Source organism: Ctenocephalides felis, unplaced genomic scaffold (genome assembly GCF_003426905.1).
Source record: "Ctenocephalides felis isolate EL2017-DRISC unplaced genomic scaffold, ASM342690v1 CF-g0.4_SCAFFOLD_01886, whole genome shotgun sequence".
NCBI classification, from domain to species: Eukaryota; Metazoa; Arthropoda; class Insecta; order Siphonaptera; family Pulicidae; genus Ctenocephalides; species Ctenocephalides felis.
Window position 1 is genome coordinate 185504884 of NW_020538040.1, and position 20147 is coordinate 185525030.

Genomic DNA, 20147 nt, shown 5'->3' on the forward strand with positions numbered 1-20147 from the left:
TGCACATTAAATTATCAGATATTTTATAAAGATTTTAACAAATAAGTATACATTTTGTTAACATTCCTATGGGTTCCGTACCAATGCTGATGCGTTAGACAGCGACGCGGCGCTTACGCGCTTTATATTTTGTCCCTATGCAGTTAAAGCAGTACGATTGTTTTGAAAAAAAGTTCAGATCTTCCAAAATATATCAAAATAAAGAAAACATTTTTTTTTCAAAAAAAAGTAATTTTTTGTACAATTTATAGTTTCTCAAAAATCTAATTTTTTTGAAGTAAATTTTTTTCAAAAATGTTAATCGTTTTTAAAAAAAAAAAAAATTTTGGTACGGAAAGTTCCAGCAATTAGTTTTAAGACACGATGCCATGCACCACTAGTTATATTTTCATTTATCGTATAAGGGATGTTAGGGTTAGGAGTACTAGGCCTGCGGCCCTGTGCACCCTCCGTTGATACGGTGCGTTGGCGCAATCGTAGAAGCGTCGTTGAGGTCGTACAAGTAGGCGACCCGTATCCGATCGATCGCGTGCGTGCTTGCAGGCGGCCCGTGAGCTTGTGTGTAGCGCCGAGCTTTTGTCGTCGGCTACGGCTGTGATTTCCAGTTTGTCGTTTGGTGTCAGAAAGCAGTGCTATGTGATCGAGATGTGTATTCCATAAGACAAAAGTGCAGCTTTTAAGCTGGGAGGCCGGATGCAGAGTGCCTAAAATAAGCTGCACAGTGTACACATGCAGTGGCGGAAACTGGCTCGACTCAAGACAGCCCCGGGACAGTCACGAGCGCGGAGGATGCTTTGCTGCGGTCGCAGAAAGGTATGGAAATATTCGATTCGAGACATTTATATTTACTTTCATCGAAATCGACCGAGAGGGCATTGATACGCTCTTAATGTTCATATACTTTGACTACACTCACGATCGATATACGATATACATTTCGGGGCGATACCCGCACATGGACATTACATATTAGCGGATAAATCTATAAGCTAATAATTTATTGGTCCTTTTGTGTTTAAGTACTTTCGCAATAAAAACTATCAAAATAACTCATACGGCGTTTAAAACATGTCGGCGCTTGATCCTCAAGATTATTTCTGGTTACTTATTTATATATGATAAATGGCAACTTATTTATATATATAATATAAAAGTATATTATCTTTATAGAAAATTGCTCATCAAATTTCTAAAACAAAATTCCATCACTCGAAGCGTAGCACCCATACAAAATTTAAAAGACGCCTCAAGAAAAGCACTCATCTTATATATTCTCATGTTGAGCCGAAAAAAATCTTTATTATTATTGATTACGGCTTGCTTATGAATAAGTACATAAATAAACATAAAAACCTGGCATTTTGTTCGTTTCTTAATATTGCACAATAATGACTTATTTATAATGCATTTTAATAAAGAAATAAATGCAATTTAATTTTAATTTGATCACTATAAAGTAAACGTTCCACGAAACCAAGTTATTTACCACAATAATATATATTTATATAATGTGATAGTTTTCTTGAAAATACAACGATAATTACATTTCATAGAATCACATTATTATGTTACATTATATTATATTATGTCACTATATAAAATTAACTATATTGCACAAATCTCCCTCCCAACCAATTTTATAATATTATTTTCAAAAAGGATATATGGTGCGCTATTTGATTATATACAATGAAATAAAAGAAAATTGTAAAAATTTTTTTTATTTTTTTTTCTTATTTTTTAACAGTAATCAGAACCTTATGTCCTATGAGCTGTTGGGCTGAAACTTCTCCATCTTTCGCATTTTTTAGATGGTAACCCAATGGTTAATCCATCCATATTTGATGATTTTGTTATTAGAATTAATCTAATAGGGCTGACTGTTTAATAGGGCTATTTACACTTGGAAACATATTACTATCTATATTTTCAAGTAAAAATCATTGTCACTGCTGCCTGACAACAGGCTGCTCGAAATGGGTATCGAACCCGGGACCTCTGATTCAGGTCGCTTTTAACCGCTTACCTATGGGCGAGCCCTAAATTGTAAAGATAACTTATAATATATTATATATGTATGATAAATGTACGTGCATACAATGTCAACAAATAAACAATAAAAAAAATATTATTGCACTATATTATATTACCACATAGCCGATATAGTTGTTATATAGCCGATTGGCGTTATTATTATTATATTTTATTATTATTATATTTCCATTTATTATCCTTAACTCAATATATCAATTTTATATATTTTACTTATATCAAGTTGCTTGCTATTTTTTTAACTATTCTAATTCACAATTGCTAGTTACACATAAATACTTATTTTATAGCATACTAAAAAATATTTTAATTAAATCAATTATTTAGCGATTGAAATATTTTTTAGTCATCAATTTATGAATAATTTGTAGACTTAATATTATTAGTGTGATCATATTGCTAGTCAGTTCAAGAATTGAAGTAAATTTCGATAAAAAATATAGCTATAATTTTATATCGATGGGGGTGTGATTCGTATGCTACATGTTGTAAATGTTTTATTATGATATTTATTAGTCTTCTCTTAGGATGTTACCTATTCCTGTAGGGCAGATACGGTTATAACTTATGGATATATTATATTTATATTTATATATATGTATATATCGCACTACAGAGCAGATTCAAAAGATTCTCTCTGATACAAAAGAATTTGAATTTATTCAAAAAGTTATTTTTTATCTTGTAACACCAAATACAACCAAATTATCTATGAGTATTTTATAAAAACATTGTAAATTGTGATATATACATATTAAATTTATTTAGTGCTTCTTTTAATAGATAATTTAGTGTGTTATTTCGAACTAAGATTCACTTCTTATTTTCTGAAGTAAACCGAACAACCGCATGATGATTATAGAAATTCGTTTTTATACTCTAATTTTTTTTGTTATTCTCTAAGACGAGTTGTTGACACTAAATAATTAATTAAAGCATATATATTCCAGTTCACAATAATATTATAATATAATAAATCGAATTATATGTGTTTATCTATAACTTTTATATTTGGCGATTAGACACTTTAACCAGCTTCAACGTCTGTTTCGGAAAATATACTTACATTTATTTTTAATAAGTTTTGAAATATTTTATAATTAATATCAAAAGATTTATACGTTTTTGTTTTTCTTTCCATATTACAGAAAAAAAAACTTGGTAGAGACTAATGAGATACATTTTACATAGAGACATACACAGAGAAGCACAAAATACATTTTAAATGGAGACGTATAATGCAGACTATCATATAAATTTCAAAAACACAAAGTTTTTATTGTGATAATTGTTATTCATTTAAAATGTATGAAGCACATTTTTGGCACCTGGTGAATATTTATGAAAAAAGGCTTTATATCAAATATGTTGTTAATTGGATATATGTGTGAACGAAAGGCTTGTCGAAGCATATGCAATATTTCCAAAAAATCCAATATTGTGAATATATTGTATCTTTCAGGAGAATGGTCGTTCCGTGCCCGATCTCACGGCATCTCCGGGGCGGGCGCCGGCGGGCAGCAACACAGGCGCCGTAATTGCTGGCAACATGTCAGGAGCAATGCAAAGTAATGCAGGCGCGGTCGCGGTCGTCAATAATCGCTGCAAAGAACCGATGCTGCTTCAGGGCGACTTTCGGAAAGTATCTGGTATCAGTTCGGAAATCTTTCGGCAAATTGAACAAGTAGAAAACGATCACGATCCCAGCACGGCTGCAGCCCTTGAAGTAATAATTTGCTAATAATTTCATATTTTAAATGGTATATTTAATATTTATAGTATTGGTAATTTTATGATAAATTACAGGCGGTAGAACGACGTGGCGAAATGATTGTGCGTGTGCTAGAACCTCGCTTAATGGGTAGCCGAGCAGCTTGTGATGCCGCCCAAAAGTTTCTAAGCCGTGGGGACGCTTGCCACGTCGTGCAGCTAATAGAAATCATCAAACGTCCAGGACAGACGCTTGGGCTTTACATTCGGGAAGGAAACGGTGCTGATCGTTCTGACGGTGTTTTTATTTCGCGTATCGCCCTGGAATCGGCACTTTATAATAGTGGTTGTTTGCGAGTAAGTGATGAAATATTGGCGGTAAACCTCGTGGATGTTACTCGCATGTCGTTGGACGATGTCGTTATCATAATGTCCATTCCGCGTCGATTGGTGCTGGCCACCAGACAGCGCCGCGGTGGTCGTGGCGCGGGTTCTCCAGGACCACCACCTCCATCACGACCAGAACAAAAACCACCTCCTGTAGTTGTCATTAAGAGAGAATTACGAGAAGATGAAACTGATGAAGACCGTCGTCCACGTTCTTCTCGCGAACGGAGGACTGGAGACGGCCGTGAAATGACTGAGTCGCGCTCACGTCTGGGCCTAGGGTTGGCCGGATATAGCCCACCGACTGAACAGCATGGGGATCGCTTCTTTTCTCGGCCCGAAGCACCTCATACTTGGGGCTACAAACCTCCACCTCCACCACCACCTGTAATTACGGAGCAACCCAAAACTGCACAACACTTTGGCACTTACTATCAGAATGCGGCCGACGCTGGAACGTTAGAAAGTCTTGCGGAAAAAGTGCATTCTTTTTATCCTGGGCGTCGATTATCATCAGGCCCAGATCATGATTCTAGTTCGCACACAAGATTCCCTCGTTCCGGATCTGATCAGCATTTGCCCCGCGTAGAATACTCAGATTTTTCTTCTTTGGGACGGCATTCTTTATTACGTTCAAGTTTGAAAAGTGGTGGTACATTGTCCAGTCGCTACGCTCAACAGCGATACGATCCTTCGCCGCGCAGCAAATACGCGACACCGCCGTCGGCCAGTACGTTGACTAGACGTTCGAGAACATTAGATTATTCATCGGATACAGAAGCATCATGCGGTCCACGTCCTGAATATTATTATTATCGCAACCAACTAACGCGACCAGCTCCTGATATACCCTCTAAGTTCAACTCGTTGCCGCGCGATACCCGTGGCGCGGGTGTGCGCACGGCAGGACTAAGAACGAGACTTGAAGAACGGCTTGCGCATGAGGGTGATGGCGCTCTTTCGGCACCTGAACATGGACGCAGAGACCGAGGTAAACTAAAAGATTATCATATATAATATATCTTTTATCTAGTTTAAGTATATTAGTTTTATTTACATTACTTTATTATTTTTTATTTTAATAGTAATAACTGGCCGGCTACCTGCTTCACCATCAATTTTTACATCTGACGAATATCGAGCTTGGTTGCGAAGAGCGCCTTCCAGCTCAGCTATTTGTGAACAAATGCGTGCATCTAGAGAAGTTCTGAATCAACAGCGTGCACATAGATTTTCATGTAGTGCTGAAAATATTCATGATGCTCTTAAAAATGTAAACAATGTCTCATTATTATCTTATGCAGTAAGTACATCTTGTTTTATAATAAATGTTTACACTTTTAGGCTGAAAATAGTATGTATGGAGGTGCTACTGGCATTTTGGGGGGTACATTAGATCGACATTCCATAAGCCGTCTACCTTCTGCGACACCAGTTCGTTCGCTTTCAACACAGCATTTTGGAACGCGGACGCAAAGTGTTCGTCGCATGAGACAGTTACTTGAACTCGGTGGTGCTTTGACCCATGGCACAGCAAGTCCTGCACCGACACCGAGTTCTACTCTTTCACGTTCAAATCGACAAGTACTAATCATTTATTATTTAAGCCGGCCACAGACGTAACTGTATACTTGCGCAACTGAATGAATGCGCAACCAGGCGTATTTTCACAGCGCCCACAGACGGTTCAAGTTTATGTTCAAGTACTTGCGCAAGCATATCACAAATGTCAAAAAATAAATGTCAAAACATAACCTAAAAATATATCTTTTTTATTAATTTATGTATTTACAGCATCAGAAGAGAATTCAAAGTGTTCAGAAGGCTTTTTTAATAACTTTTAATTGTCGATAACTTCATAAACTTGTATTATGAATTCGCTACAAAGTAAAATAAAAACGGGGCATGTACTGCCACACGCGGCCAACGAATGAACTTGCCGACTTGAATGATTGCGCAATTAAAATAATGAAAAAGTGCTCATGCCTACTCGCTTGCACCAGTCTGTCAAGTTGCGCAAAAAACACTCCACAGACGCTACAGAATACATGCGCAAGTCGCAGGTTGCGCAAGTATACAGTTACGTCTGTGGCCGGCTTTAGACTTTTACCGAAAAATGCACTATGCATTTTTTCATAATACGCGCACCATAGATAAATTTACATAACACTCACATTGCTGTGACAATATGCATATAAGCACACTGACATACATATACACATTTTTACATATATGTCTATATATACATATTAACTTAAATTGAATTCTGGAAAGTTATACGAGCGTTTGTTTATTGTAGGTTGACATAAATCCTGCCGAATTTTTAAAATACAAACTAGACAAGCCGTGCAATGAAGGTCCTCCAGTGTCTGGAATGCTCTGGATTCATTTATTGGCTGGTAGAGGCCTACGCGCCGCACCAGAACCTGGAGCGCCTGCTGGAGCCATTCGTGATTTGTATTGTGTTCTAGAGTGCGATCGCGTTCATAAAGCGCGTACGGTAGTACGAGCCGGTGACCTACAATTTGATTGGGATGAATCCTTCGAACTCGATTTAGTATCAAATCGCCAGTTAGATCTATTGGTGTATTCATGGGATCCGCAGCATAGACACAAGCTTTGCTATCGTGGCGCTGTGTCTTTATCTGGTTTGCTGAGGCAAAGTTCTTTGCATAGATTGGCGCTCAAAGTAGACCCTCGCGGTACATTGTACTTGCGACTGAAGCATACGGACCCAGCACAGTTGTACCGAAGACGAGGACCGGCGACGCCGCGAGGTGGTCCTTGTCCTCCTTTGTTTGGTGCAGATTTGGAAGGTACTGTAAGTCGCGAAGCTAAAGCTCTTCCCCCGGGAGCTCCAGCTGTTCCTACAATAGTTAGACGATGTGTAGAAGAAGTTGAAAGGCGAGGACTAGACATTATCGGCTTGTACAGATTATGCGGCTCTGCGACTAAAAAGCGCCTTTTGCGCGAGGCTTTTGAGCGTAATAGTCGCGCCGTAGAGTTGAGCCCTGATCACGTTCCTGATATCAATGTCATCACTGGTGTGCTGAAAGATTATCTTAGAGAATTACCAGAACCACTGTTCACGCGATGCCTTTATCAGATGACTGTAGATGCACTTGGTGAGCAATGATTTCAATAGAGTATGGTTGGTTGAGTTTATTATAAATATTCAAACTTATTCAAAACAAATATGATTTTATTAGGTGTGTGTCTACCCGATGATCCCGAAGGAAACGCAAAACTAATGCTGAGCATTTTAGATTGCCTTCCACGGGCTAATAGAGTGAGTTGAAATTCGTATAATGATTGTATATTTATTATGTGAATTTTGTTAAAAGTTGTCAACGAAAAATGTTTACATATGCAGGCTACATTGATCTTTTTATTGAATCATCTCTCGTTGGTCGCATCGGCTTCTGAGCGCAATAAGATGTCGGCTCAAGCTCTGGCCACTGCACTAGCTCCGCCTCTAATGCTACACGCTACATCCGAGGGACAGCAGACTCCAGATTTAGATCATGCACAGCCCATTGCTCTATTGAAATATCTGTTGCAGATTTGGCCGCAACCAGAACGCCCTACAGCTTCCGTAACGCAGGGCATCACTGCTGTCGTCTCAGGTACTGTGCCGTCTCTGGAATCTGCCAACATTAATTTTGTTGAAACTCAATTCAACTTATCTCTTAAGTATATCGATTCACTGTTTTCTTCAAGCATAAGTTTATATGCATAACTAATCTGAAATTAAGAAAATAAACATGTGTGTTTAGATTTCTGTGCTTCAATGTCACACACACATTAACATATATATCTACATATGTGTATGTATATTTATTGATTTGGGCATTGCAACAAGTGAGAAAACTAAAGTAATTAAAAATTTATAGGAGATCGTCATTCAATGGAATAAAATAAAAATTAATAACAATGTATTCTGAATACACACATGCGAGTACTAACAAAAATAAACTGTCATTTATTAGTGCATATGTACACTATACTATTATGGTAATTGTCGAATCAAAGGATCAACAAAATTGTAATTTTTAATTATTTTAGTTTTACTATGCCCTAATCAACACACAATCATTATTATTATTATAATTAATAATAATAATATTCATTGTTTTTCAACTATATATTTCAACATTGATAATATTCATGCGTCATAACCGATAAAACTAATAAAGCTGTTGTATAATTTTTGTCACAATTATTATTACATTCCGACTGAGGTTTAAGAAAACATACATCGATTAAAAACATATTTTGTTTATCGTTACTCAGTATATAACTATTTTCTCCATTGCTATAAACATATAATTCATGGAATAAAAACATTGCAAATACGATTTATCAATGTTTATAAAAACAATTATACATAGCAAACATATGCATAGCAAAAATTTTAAACAAATCGTATTTGAAATAATGCATTTTATCAGAATATTAGTCATAGAAGATTATAGATTCTTTTTTGAACAGCGATCAGAGCTTAAGGGTTCTATAAGCCGATGTGAAGGTCGCAACCCAAACGGTTGTCCTATCTCTATGTGAGGCATTTATTATTACAATTTCATTAAAAGATATGGGTCAACCCTTTGAGCTGCCATAGGACAACTCACAGAACTTGTTAAGTTCTGATTGCTGTTAAACAGACTAATATAAAAAATTGCTATTAAAAACGCGTCGAAGATAATAATGGATTGAGTAAATCTAATTGATAGAGAGTGATTATTATACAAACAAAAAGACAAAAGTTATACGACAACCTTATTATTATTTTGATGTAATGCACGATACGTTTATATACATGGGCGTGGCCAGGTGGGCAACATTTATAGAATTTTATTGAATTTTATTGATTTTTTTACTTAAAATTGCAACTAAAAATCCGTATAGAAGATTAAAAACTGATATTTTTATTAATTGCGTATATATTACATTATTTATCCTAAATACCAAATACGCTATCATTCGTTGCCGTACTCTTATTTCACCAACTGTTGAAATAAAAATTATTATATTTTATTTTTCTAAATTGGAAATATTATATGCACATCATTGATTTCGATAATTTTTTCAGCTTGAGTTGATACTAATATGAATAATAAAAATAGATAAGTAATTAGTCGGTTAATAGAAAATATTCCAAAATGAAAAAAAGCCAACAGAGAGTTTTTTTTAGAAACCCGAACAAGTTTTCTAGAAGAACATGAACTGAACTGATCTTTGAAAATTTTGTTTCATTCGCTTTCAAATGAAAATTTTAGCTACATTCGCGATTTTTTTTTTACAAAAAATGAAAACAATATTAAAGAGCATTAAATGAAAAGAAAGTATTTAAATATTATTAAATAGAATGTAAATTCGTCTTATAAACAGATGCAGAGTGATGTCATTTTATTAGGATATATTTTTTGATGTCTCTAGTCCCTACTAATAAAATCCTGGCTACGTTCATATATACACAAACAGGGTGTCCCGGAACTCAACGTAGAGCCGAAACGGGGTGATAGCATCGACCTTAACTGTCCTGAAAAAAATTATTACACATTGTTTGTAAATTATGAGCTTTTAAGTACAATCTAGAGCTTTGCAAATATTATGAACATTTTGCGGTTATTATTGTTAGGTTTTATTAATTTTGTTTATTTAAACTTTGCAATCGTAACCATGAATAACATTCAATAAAAAAATAATAACACCGTTTCGACTTGACGTTAAGTGATCTATATATAATATATCTTCTGCATGATCATGTGTCACGCTTTCAATGTTATCTGTTTAAAAACAAATGCTTAAAAATTTATAGTTATTTCTATTAGATAACAGAAAAATTGGAATTGGTGGTTGTTCATCACTGTGTGTAATTTGTTCTTTGTTTATGAATTTGATTGCTACATTACAGTGTCTAACAAAAGCTCATTTATGTTCGCTTATGTAATTTTTTTTTTTTTTTATAATTTTATTTGAACAGCGATTAGAACTTATGGGTTCTATGAGCTGTTGTGATCAATATCTTACAAACTACGTTTGTGTTATTGCAGATGGCAACCCAAACAGTTTTGATAATTTTTTTTTATTACAATCTCTGTGATAGGGCAAGTATATGGTGCAACAATGCCGGGTGAGGGCTATTTTCACTTGGAAACATATTGCTATTTATATTTCCAAGTGAAAATCGTTGTCACTGTTGCCTGACAACAGGCTGCTCGAAGTGGGTATCGAACCCGGGACCTCTGAAACAAGTCCCGTCGCTCTTAACCGCTTACCTACGGGCGAGCCCTTATGTAAAATTAGTCGTTCTTCTAATAATGCATGATTCAATGTAATATTTTCTTGAAGTATGTAGTATTCGTGTGTATAGTGCTGTGTGAGCCCTGTATATGGTCTAATGCTAGGTGGATGTAGACAGGTCGGCGCGCAGAGCAAGCCGCGCAGCGTGGAGGCAGAGTCAATGTGTCGCAAGCGGCCAGACGTGCTCCGCCACTGGCCGGTAAATACGATTACTATATTGTTATAATATTATATGTATTGTTAGATTTGCCGACTGGTATAATTTGTGAGAAAGAGAAATCGGGAATGAGTCATTTGGTTCAATCCTGTTACACTACGTCAGTTACTTATTATTAAAGACATCAAATTATTATTCAAAATTTTACGAATTGTAACTGCCGCTAATCTACATCCTGTTAATTAATACTAAATATTTTAATATATGGGTCATTCTTCTACAAATCGCACGGATTTTCTGAAAAATAAAATATCACATTTTAGAATTGCCTGAATTTTTTTTTTTACAGATATTATACATAAAATCATTTGACACGTATTTCAGGAAAAAGGGTTTAATCTAACTGAGCAATCCATCAACTTTCAAATATTGTTGTTAAAAAATTCCTAATTTTACTTGTTTTTGAGATAATCGAAGTGGATCTTTTTACCCGAATTTTCAAGCCCCGCTCTCCCCTAATATTTTTTTCGACTATTTATTCATTTTTCGCTAGAAACAAAATTATAGAATATTTTTCAACCGAAAAACAATAAGATTGTCATTCGAAAGTGACAAATGAGTACAAGTGTTTGAGGTCCACGACGTGGAAAGCTCGACTTGCGCTCGAAAATAATCAACAAATAGTAAAAAGATTTTTGTTGCAGAGCAAAAAAGAACTAGTGGGGCGCATGGCATCGTGCCTTAAGGCAAATTGCTGAAACTTTCCGTACCACAAAATATATTTTTTTAAAAAGATTAAAATTTTTGAAAAAAAATTACTCTGAACAAATTAGAGTTTTGAGAAACTATAAATTTTTGACAAAAATTTCCTTTTTTTTGAAAAAAAAAGACTTTTTCAAGAAAAATGTATTTTGAAATATTTTGGAAATTCTGAACTTTTTTTCAAAGCAATCGTACTGCTTTAAGTGCATAGAGACGAAATATTGAAGCGCGTAAGCGTCGCGTCGCCGTCTAACGGTTAAACATTGGTACAGAACGTACCAATGTAAACAAAAAATAGAATGTAAACAAAATTTATACTTATTATTAAAATCTCTATAAAATATCTGATAATTTGATGTGCATATGTCTAATGATTATGTTTGGCCGCCAAATGGCATTTTTTTAAAAAAATTTTACTAGATCTCCGAAACCGCTAGACCTGCCTTCATAAAAATTTCATCAGTTTTTCATCTTCTTAATACTCCTTGATGTTTTTTAATTATTCAAACCGGACGCTCCGTTCTCTTAAAACTGAGTTACCGTTTTTGGCACTTTTTACCCCATATCTTTGGAACGGCTAGACCTGCCTTTGCCAAAAACTAATCAGCACCTCTCCTTATCAATACGAATCGAATGTTTTTTGAATTATTCAAATCGCTTCATCCGTGTTCCCGAAATCGTCGACGAAAATTTGTATCCGCACACACACACATACACGCACATACACACATACATCCATTTTTTCTAAGGTATTCCAAAATGTTCAGAAGGATTTGAAACGTAAAGATATATAAAAAAATTCATTTTCGATTTTTTTGCGATTACTATAACTTGCCCTACGGGAAGTTAAAAAATATGTTTTTTTTAATAGATTCAATATGGGTAAAGGGTAAGTAAAACCTCTGTAAATATTTAAGGGTTGTTATTGTTAAGAAAATTGCAAGAAAAAAAATTTTTTTAATCACAAAGTTCACTTCAATATGAGTGTATAATAAATAATAATACTGATCCGAACAGCACAACTGGAGATAATTAATTTACCGCAAAGGATGTTCATAGAAATTGGCAAAAATTCATATTTTGATCGTAAATATTCACGTAAAAAATGTTTTCAGTAAAATCTGAATAGTGTCAAATGGTTCCATGTATAATATCTGTAAAAAAAAACACCATTTTCCAATTTTTGATCAGCAATTAAGTTTAACTTTTCTATCAAATCGAACATCCCCTTTATTGTTTTTATAGGATAGGAATTTTTACTCTTTCTTATATCCTATTTTACCTTCATGTTGGCTGTTTATCCATGCTTCAACTACTTTCCATATATTAATTTCGGGTAAACTTTTCGACAAGTTCCCTCAAGAAGAATCATAGTTTTTTGCAGTAACAATAACTGTGTTTGAACTTTCATATCAAAATCTCCAGTTATTTTTAACAATTGAGTAAGTAAGTTAGCAAATGAGATTTTCTGTACAGGTGCCCGATAATAGGCTCACCTATGCCCTACAAGCTGTAACAAATTTTTTGTGCTCTGATGAAACATACCCAGCTTTAAATGTTTTCGCAACGTGATCATAATCGCGGTTTAAAAATCCTTTAAGTATCTCTATAACATAATAACATGTCTCACGGTCTATTCGACCCATAAACCGCAGTCAAGGGCAATAACATTACCATTATTATCAACCATTAAATTTTCCAGGGTGAATATCAGCGTGAAAGAAACAGTCCCTGTATACTTGATTGCAAAATGATTCTATAAGATTTATAGCTATTTGCTTGTGATTGTTTAATTTGTCAACTTCATAGATCGGTGTTGCTTCTATCCATTCCAACGTTAAAAACCCTTTTTGAAGTTCTACTCCAATTTACTTCTGGCACGTAGAAACCTATGTCATTTTTTGTGTTTTCCTTTAACTCTGAGAATGAGCAGCTCTTCAAAGCGCAAATCTAATTCTAATTTGCAAAATTTCGGCAAAAGTCTTTACCAATTCAATCGGTTTGAGCCGCCTTGATTGTTCGCTGTGTTTTTCTGCAAGCTCTGCAAGCCAATAAAGCATTTTTATATCTCTGAAAAATATTTTTTCAATATTTGGCCTTAAAAATTTTTACTGCTACTTCCTTTCCTTCAATTGTGGTTGCTCTATGCACCTGCGAAATCGATGCTGCTGCAATTGGCTCTTCAGAAAAGCTTGAAAAAATGTCACTTAATTTACAATTAAACTCGCTTTCTATAGTTTTAACTGCTATCTTATGTGAAAAAGAGGCAGTCTATCACATATTAACAATAAGTTGTTTGTTATGTCCTCGCTTAAAAGATCAGTACGTGATGCAATAGACTGCCCAAATTTAATAAATACTGGACCTAATTTCTCAAGGGCGCACTTTAGCTTCCGTCCACATATTCTATTTATAGACTTTTTTGATGGCGGTAACAAGTGCGGTAATATATTATAACGAGTAAGTACTGCAATCACGCGTAGTAGGCGTAGGACATTCTGAATCATTTCATTTTATAACTACTAAATATTTCACTTAGAGTTTTATTTTTTAAAATCTCATCAGGCTTACCTTGGCAATAGACAGTATTATTTATACAAACTATAATCCGAGCACGGCACAACAGAGCTAAGATCGTGAGATGTCATCAGAATCGACACTGATCGTTTTTTTGCTATTTCAGCTATGATATTATAGAACTTGGTCCTTGCGTTAATATCCATCGCACTTACTGGCTCATCAAGAATGATCAGATCAGGTTCCGCAATCAAACAACGCGCAAGCAGTAATAACTGTGTTTGTCCAGCCGAAATCTCCAATACTTGATTTTTCAAAATATTGCCAATACCAACTAATTCAATCACCTCCTGAATAATAGACTGATCTTTTTTCAGCTCTTTTGAAAAGCTATTGAGAAGGAAGTATTCAACTGTTATTGGTATCAAATTGCTGATGCTAAAATTTTGTGGCATATAGCTAATTTTTATATTGTCAGCAAATTAACACTACCAGTATTTTTTATTTATGCCAGCAATTGCCTTTACTATGGAAGTTTTTCCTCCTCCATTTGGACCAAGTATTGTAACCACATCCCCTTTTTCTACTGATATATTTATGTCATCAAGAACTTTTTTGTTGTCGTATGAAAGGGCGAAATTTTCTATGTTTAGGATACAATTATTGACATTATTTAATTTTTTGATAAAGTTTAATTTTTTCTCAACGTTTGTATGAGACATTTACTGGCTTTTCTTTTATTAATTGCTTTTACACTATACTATAATAACGCTTTTTCATCTAGTTTAAAAGTTGTTGCTACAATCAAGCCTATTCATTCACTTGTAGCTTCTGTGACAGATGGGATCTTAGAACCAGATTTGTTAGACTACACAACGTCTGAACATGATTATATATTAAAGCCCTCTGATGCAAGTAGTCTGGAGCTCAGTGATGTGGTATTTTATGTCGATGATAACTTAGAGACATTTGTAAAAACTTTTTCTAAGGATAATAAGAGGTTAGTGCAATTATCAAAAACTATTGACCTACTGCCTACTCGACCACATTCATTTTCCAAAAAGGTTGCCAATGTTCACGGTAAAAAAGATTTGCATATTTGGCTAAGTCCTGAAAATGCAAAAAGCATGATACTTTTGATAAGTAAAACTTTGTCTGATTTGGATCAGGAAAATTCTTATCGATATAATGCTAATGCAGTAAAAGCAGTAGAAAAAATAGACCAAGAAGTAAAGAAAATTGCGCAAGATCTAAATAACTTTAGAAATCAAAAATATATAGTAACTCACGATGCTTATCAGTATTTTGAAAAATATTTGGTTAAAACAGTCCAAGTGTAATACTTTCCATAGAAGAAGATTCATATCTTGGAATGAGAACCTTAATGGAGTTGAGAAAGGTAATGAAGAAAGAAAATATTAAGTGTATACTTTCTCACTCGCGAGAAGACAGTATAAAACCTCAAATCCTTTCTAGTGACACAAGAACAACAATTCTTGATCCTATTGGTGCAGAAATAGAATCTGGAGAAAGCGCCTACTTAGCTATAATGAATGACATTGCACAAGGTTTTAAGTCCTGTTTTGCTGCTCCAACACGAGACTAAGTACAAAATCTAGATAATGCCAAAAACGTACATTTTTATCTGTTGACGCACAGTTTCTTACTATATTAAATATTAATATTAAATAATTAATAATATTAATAAATGATTAGGAGTAAGTTATGCCAAAAAAATTGAAATCATTCGATGAAGTTGAAGAACGTCAGGGAATATGCAAAAATAAGATCGCAGAACTACAATTAAAACTAGAATCACGCACCCCCCTAAGAAGGTGTCTGCAAAGTATGTAGAAAAGTAGAAAAAAGGACAATTATGTGATACAAGGATAACTTTAACATGTATCCAAGTGACATAAAAGACAGTGAATGGGAAATTTTAAAGCCATATTTTGAGCCAAAAAAGACAGGTAGACCAAGAAAACACGATATTAGAACAATTATTAATGCAATAAGGTACGTAATGAGAACAGGCTGCCAATGGAGACAATTACCTAAGGATTTCCCACCATGGAAGACAATTTACAGTTGAACACACGACTAAAAAACACTGGAAAATGGCAAGAAATACACGATATTTTAGTAAAAAAAGTAAGGGAGGTAGTTGGTAAAAGAGCCACACCATCAGTTGGAATAATTGACAGCCAATCAGTAAAAACGACTCAAAAAAGGGGGCCAGAGGTTACGATGCTGGCAAGAAAATAAAAGGTCGAAAACGGCATATTATTGTAGACACGCTAGGACTCGTGATTACGGCAGATGTACACAGTGCAAGCATCCAAGACCGCGAGGGAGCTTTAGATCTTCTGGTAAAAGCAAAACAAAAATACCAACATTACAGAGGTTTTTGCTGATCAAGGATACACAGGTAACCTTAAAAACAGATGCTTAATAAAAACAGGATGTTTATTTACAATAGCAAAAAAAGCTCCTAATATTGCGGGATTTGAGGTTATACCGAAGCGTTGGATTGTTGAAAGAACTTTTGCTTGGCTTTCCAATTTAGGCGTATGAGTAAGGATTATGAGCATTCTCCTCAAACTTCGGAAACCAATATTTTCTTAATATGACTACTATTATGCTTACTAAATTAGCTAATTCTTGAGTTTGCAGACACCTTCTTAGAGAACGTATCGAATCTTCCACTTCTGGAGCTATCGCTCTTGTTGTAAGTGATGTTATTAATAAATTTCGCGATAAAAGAGAAATAAAAACACTTCAACGTAAAGTGAAAAAATTGGAAAAATTAGCCAGTAATATGGAGCAACCTGCTACTGTAACAGAAATTGCAGAAGAAGAAATGGATCAAGATAATTATTTCTATATCCTGTGTCAATTGAGGATGGATTGGATCAAGATAATTCTTTTCTAGATTCTGTATCACATGTTAAAACACGTACAACCAGCTCAATGTACACAGCGATAAGTTATTATGTGAATTAGAGTCACTGTAAAGGTCGGCTACTTAGATAACACTATTTTACAGGTCACTGGCCTAAAACGCAACGTTCGTACAGCTGTGGTGTCAGCTACTTGGCTGACACGTTTTGCAAAGAGTTATTTGTATCCATTCAGGTGTATGGCTTAAGAAGCAATAGCCAGTAGGTTTTGAAAAGGATTTAACTTCTTTTGCCTCCAAGTCAAGTACAATGAAATTATCCTCTCAAGAAACATATTTCCCCGTTTCGATTGTGTTAAAATATGAAACTTTTCGGTAAACAACGTAATGCCGAATCTGTCGCTCAGCATAGTTGTTTGTCAGTGGAATATTTTCTGGATCGTCCAAAAATTTCCACATCATCAGATCCGATTTCATGATATTTTTTGCTACTCGAGACGCTCCAATTGCCTCGGGTAATTTGATATATTCTTTAAGTAATATCTCGTTCGCTTGCGTAATTTTCTTGCTCTTCTTATGAACCTTAATGTGTCTATTTCATCCTTTAACAGAGCTTTTTTCAATGCAAATAATTCAGTAGCAACATTCCTTAAATAATACCCCAAAACTTTCACTTCGCTATTCCAACTATGAGACAACCTTTCAAAATCTCTTGCTAAATGTGCCCAACAGACCTGCCTTTTCTTGCTGGAAAAGTAGTTGTAAGCTGCATATCTGTCGGTCACTACTAGGTTGTTATTCTTTCAAATTTACTATTTTCCAGGACTTTCATCCCTCTTGACTCTGTCAATTTGATCACACTTCCTATTTTGCTCGCAACATCCAGCACCAGCCCTGTTTACCTTTGTTGTAATGGCTAGTTTCATCGATATGTAAAATTTTGCTCTTGCTTACCTCTTCCTCAATTTGCTCATATGCTTCTTGGCATTTTTCTGCCACTCTAGCCTCGCTATTTGATACACTACCGACGCTGATATCCAGGTTGAAAATGTCCTTTATATATTTGCCACTTCTTTTTTCGAATTCTTGTAAAATCCACTTAATGCTGCAATTACTGACTTAACTCTTGGACCAAATGTGTCCGCAGTTACTCCTTCTTGTAGCTTGCTACTTTTTCTTTTCCACATTTTTTGCAACGTCCATGCTCTAGTTGATATTCAACTACATACGGCTTGATTTCCGGCAAATCGACCTTTTGATGAGTATACGGATCTTTTGATACCGCAATTTCTCCTCCGCACTCACACGTATTGGGCAGTTCTATTTTTACCATCTCATCTGCCTCCATTTTAGGGCGGTAACTGCCTTTATGTCCAACCTGTGCTCCTACTTTCCTGTCACTTTTTGGCTTATTTTCCCTCATCTTATATAATTCTTTGGAGCTTGGTATAGATGAATTTTTTGAACTTAAGCCAAGCCTTTCTTTTAACTCAGCGTTTTCGATCCTTAGCGCTTTATTTTCTGCTTTAAGCTCTTCTATTTTGTTTCTAACTTTTCTATAGTCTGCTTAAACTTTCGCAAAATTCTAAAAGATCAACCATATTACCTCACAGCCACTCTAGTTTACCTTTTTAGCATTCCTTGTCTACTCTTTATTTTACCGCCCGGCTGAATGGATACATCCTTTTCAAAACCTACTGGCTATTGCTTCTTAAGCCATACACCTGAATGGATACGATTTAAAAAGATAACCTAAAGGACTTAGGTGGTGTAGTTTTATACAAAAAACACCCCAATGGTAATTTTACAATATTCTCTACATAATGTCAACTAAAAATTCCTGGTGTTTTAATTAATTTGTCACACTTAATCTTTTAAACGAATTATCATCTTAAGGTATTGATATTCTCGTTATTTTTTATATCCGGAAGAGTAATCATTTTTTCTATTCCTTCTTCAGGCTCTTTTTCTCCTATTAATGCTAACTCGATACCTTTCTTTTTCAGAAAATTACTAGAAGATACAACTTTTATGTTTCTTGCTTCCTCAAATGCTTTTCTTGCTATACCAGCACTTCTGCCACCATCTTTTACAGCTTCTAAGTTTGCATTATATCCTTGTGCATTCCTATCTTTTACTCTTCTATAGTCGCTTGTTCACCAAGCATGTAAATATCAATTCTGTTGGTGTCATGTGATCCCTCAAAGGCTGCTTTTTTAAATCTTTTATTTCTTGTGTTCTTTAGTTGTAACTCCAAATGTTTCTTGGGAGATCACATCAGTGAGTATTGCATACTCTTTACCTTCCATATTCTTATTATTATGGTCAGTTATGTTCATCTTGTCCCATTCTTGTGTTAGTTGATTTCTTGTAGATATAGATTGAATTCTTCTTTGTATCCATTCATGAGAATACCCTTTTGCAACATAATTAGCATAGGCACGCTTAAATGCAAGTTCAGGGTTTTTATATTCTTCTAACCTTTCATATCCAACCTTTGCCAGCCAACGTTTAAATTGTTCCACTCTTTCAGTTTTAGAAGGTACAGATTGTAAGATACGCAATAATCCCTCGACATTCGTACAATTTACATTTTGTTTACCACCTTTGTTTTATTTCAAGGGGGGTGACAAATTGTCCCCATCCTTTAGCAAGCTCTGGATCTCTGCTCCTCATCTTCTTTAAGTAATCAGATGGGTTTGTACTACCTGTAAGAGAAGCTATTACTTCCGTTATTACATACCACCACTCTCCGTTATGCAGGATTCTAGTTAAACTATTGCTATCAAATGAGGTAATATCGATACCTCCTTCTTTTATATTTTAAGACATTATTTACCATAACTCTCTAAAAACCTTCAAACATTTATCTTTAATTTACACCATTTTCAACCACCCACAATAGTTACTTTTTTAGAGTCACCCAACTACCATAGTTACATTCAGTTATAAAATTGTGTAACATATTTTCTCAGCAGCAATATTTCAGACAACTGGATTTTTCTTGGCTAGCTAACATATTTTGTAGATGCTCATTCTTTACGTATGCTTCCACTAGGAAATAACATACTTTGTCTCCTAACTTGAGTATTTATATATGTTATAAAAATTACAGATATTCTTAAGCTTTTAATGAAGAGCTATACATCAAACTTGCATAAAATATGATGATCAGGTGTGATAATTGAAGTGATTTTATTCTTATCACCATATTCGCTAGTTTCAATGCTAACTTTAACTACACACTCCAAATCATTTAACTCAGATAAAGATTCAATTCTACGAGCAAGCTTAGCCTCCTCACCGTTATCATATGGGTAAACATTGCGAGCAGATTCTAGGATAACGCGAATCATT

General features: G+C 34.8%; 1 protein-coding gene across 1 annotated transcript; it reads left to right on the forward strand.

The window, feature by feature from the left end:
* The first annotated feature begins 729 nt into the window (after positions 1-729).
* LOC113376394 (rho GTPase-activating protein 100F-like) lies at positions 730-15497 on the forward strand. Its single transcript, XM_026616298.1, has 11 exons — positions 730-813; positions 3515-3778; positions 3859-5140; positions 5235-5422; positions 5494-5733; positions 6449-7274; positions 7359-7438; positions 7523-7813; positions 10560-10654; positions 14676-14971; positions 15244-15497. Exons 1-11 carry the CDS (start codon positions 730-732, stop codon positions 15495-15497), a joined length of 3900 nt encoding a protein of 1299 aa, XP_026472083.1.
* The last annotated feature ends 4650 nt before the right edge of the window (positions 15498-20147 follow it).

Excerpts from the sequence above, each read along its gene's own strand:
- LOC113376394 (XM_026616298.1), top strand. The coding sequence starts at position 730 with ATGCAGTGGCGGAAACTGGCTCGACTCAAGACAGCCCCGGGACAGTCA. Across the intron at positions 5,141-5,234 it reads ACATGGACGCAGAGACCGAG|TAATAACTGGCCGGCTACCT; the intron begins GTAAACTAAAAG and ends TTATTTTAATAG. Across the intron at positions 10,655-14,675 it reads ACGTGCTCCGCCACTGGCCG|TTTAAAAGTTGTTGCTACAA; the intron begins GTAAATACGATT and ends TTTTTCATCTAG.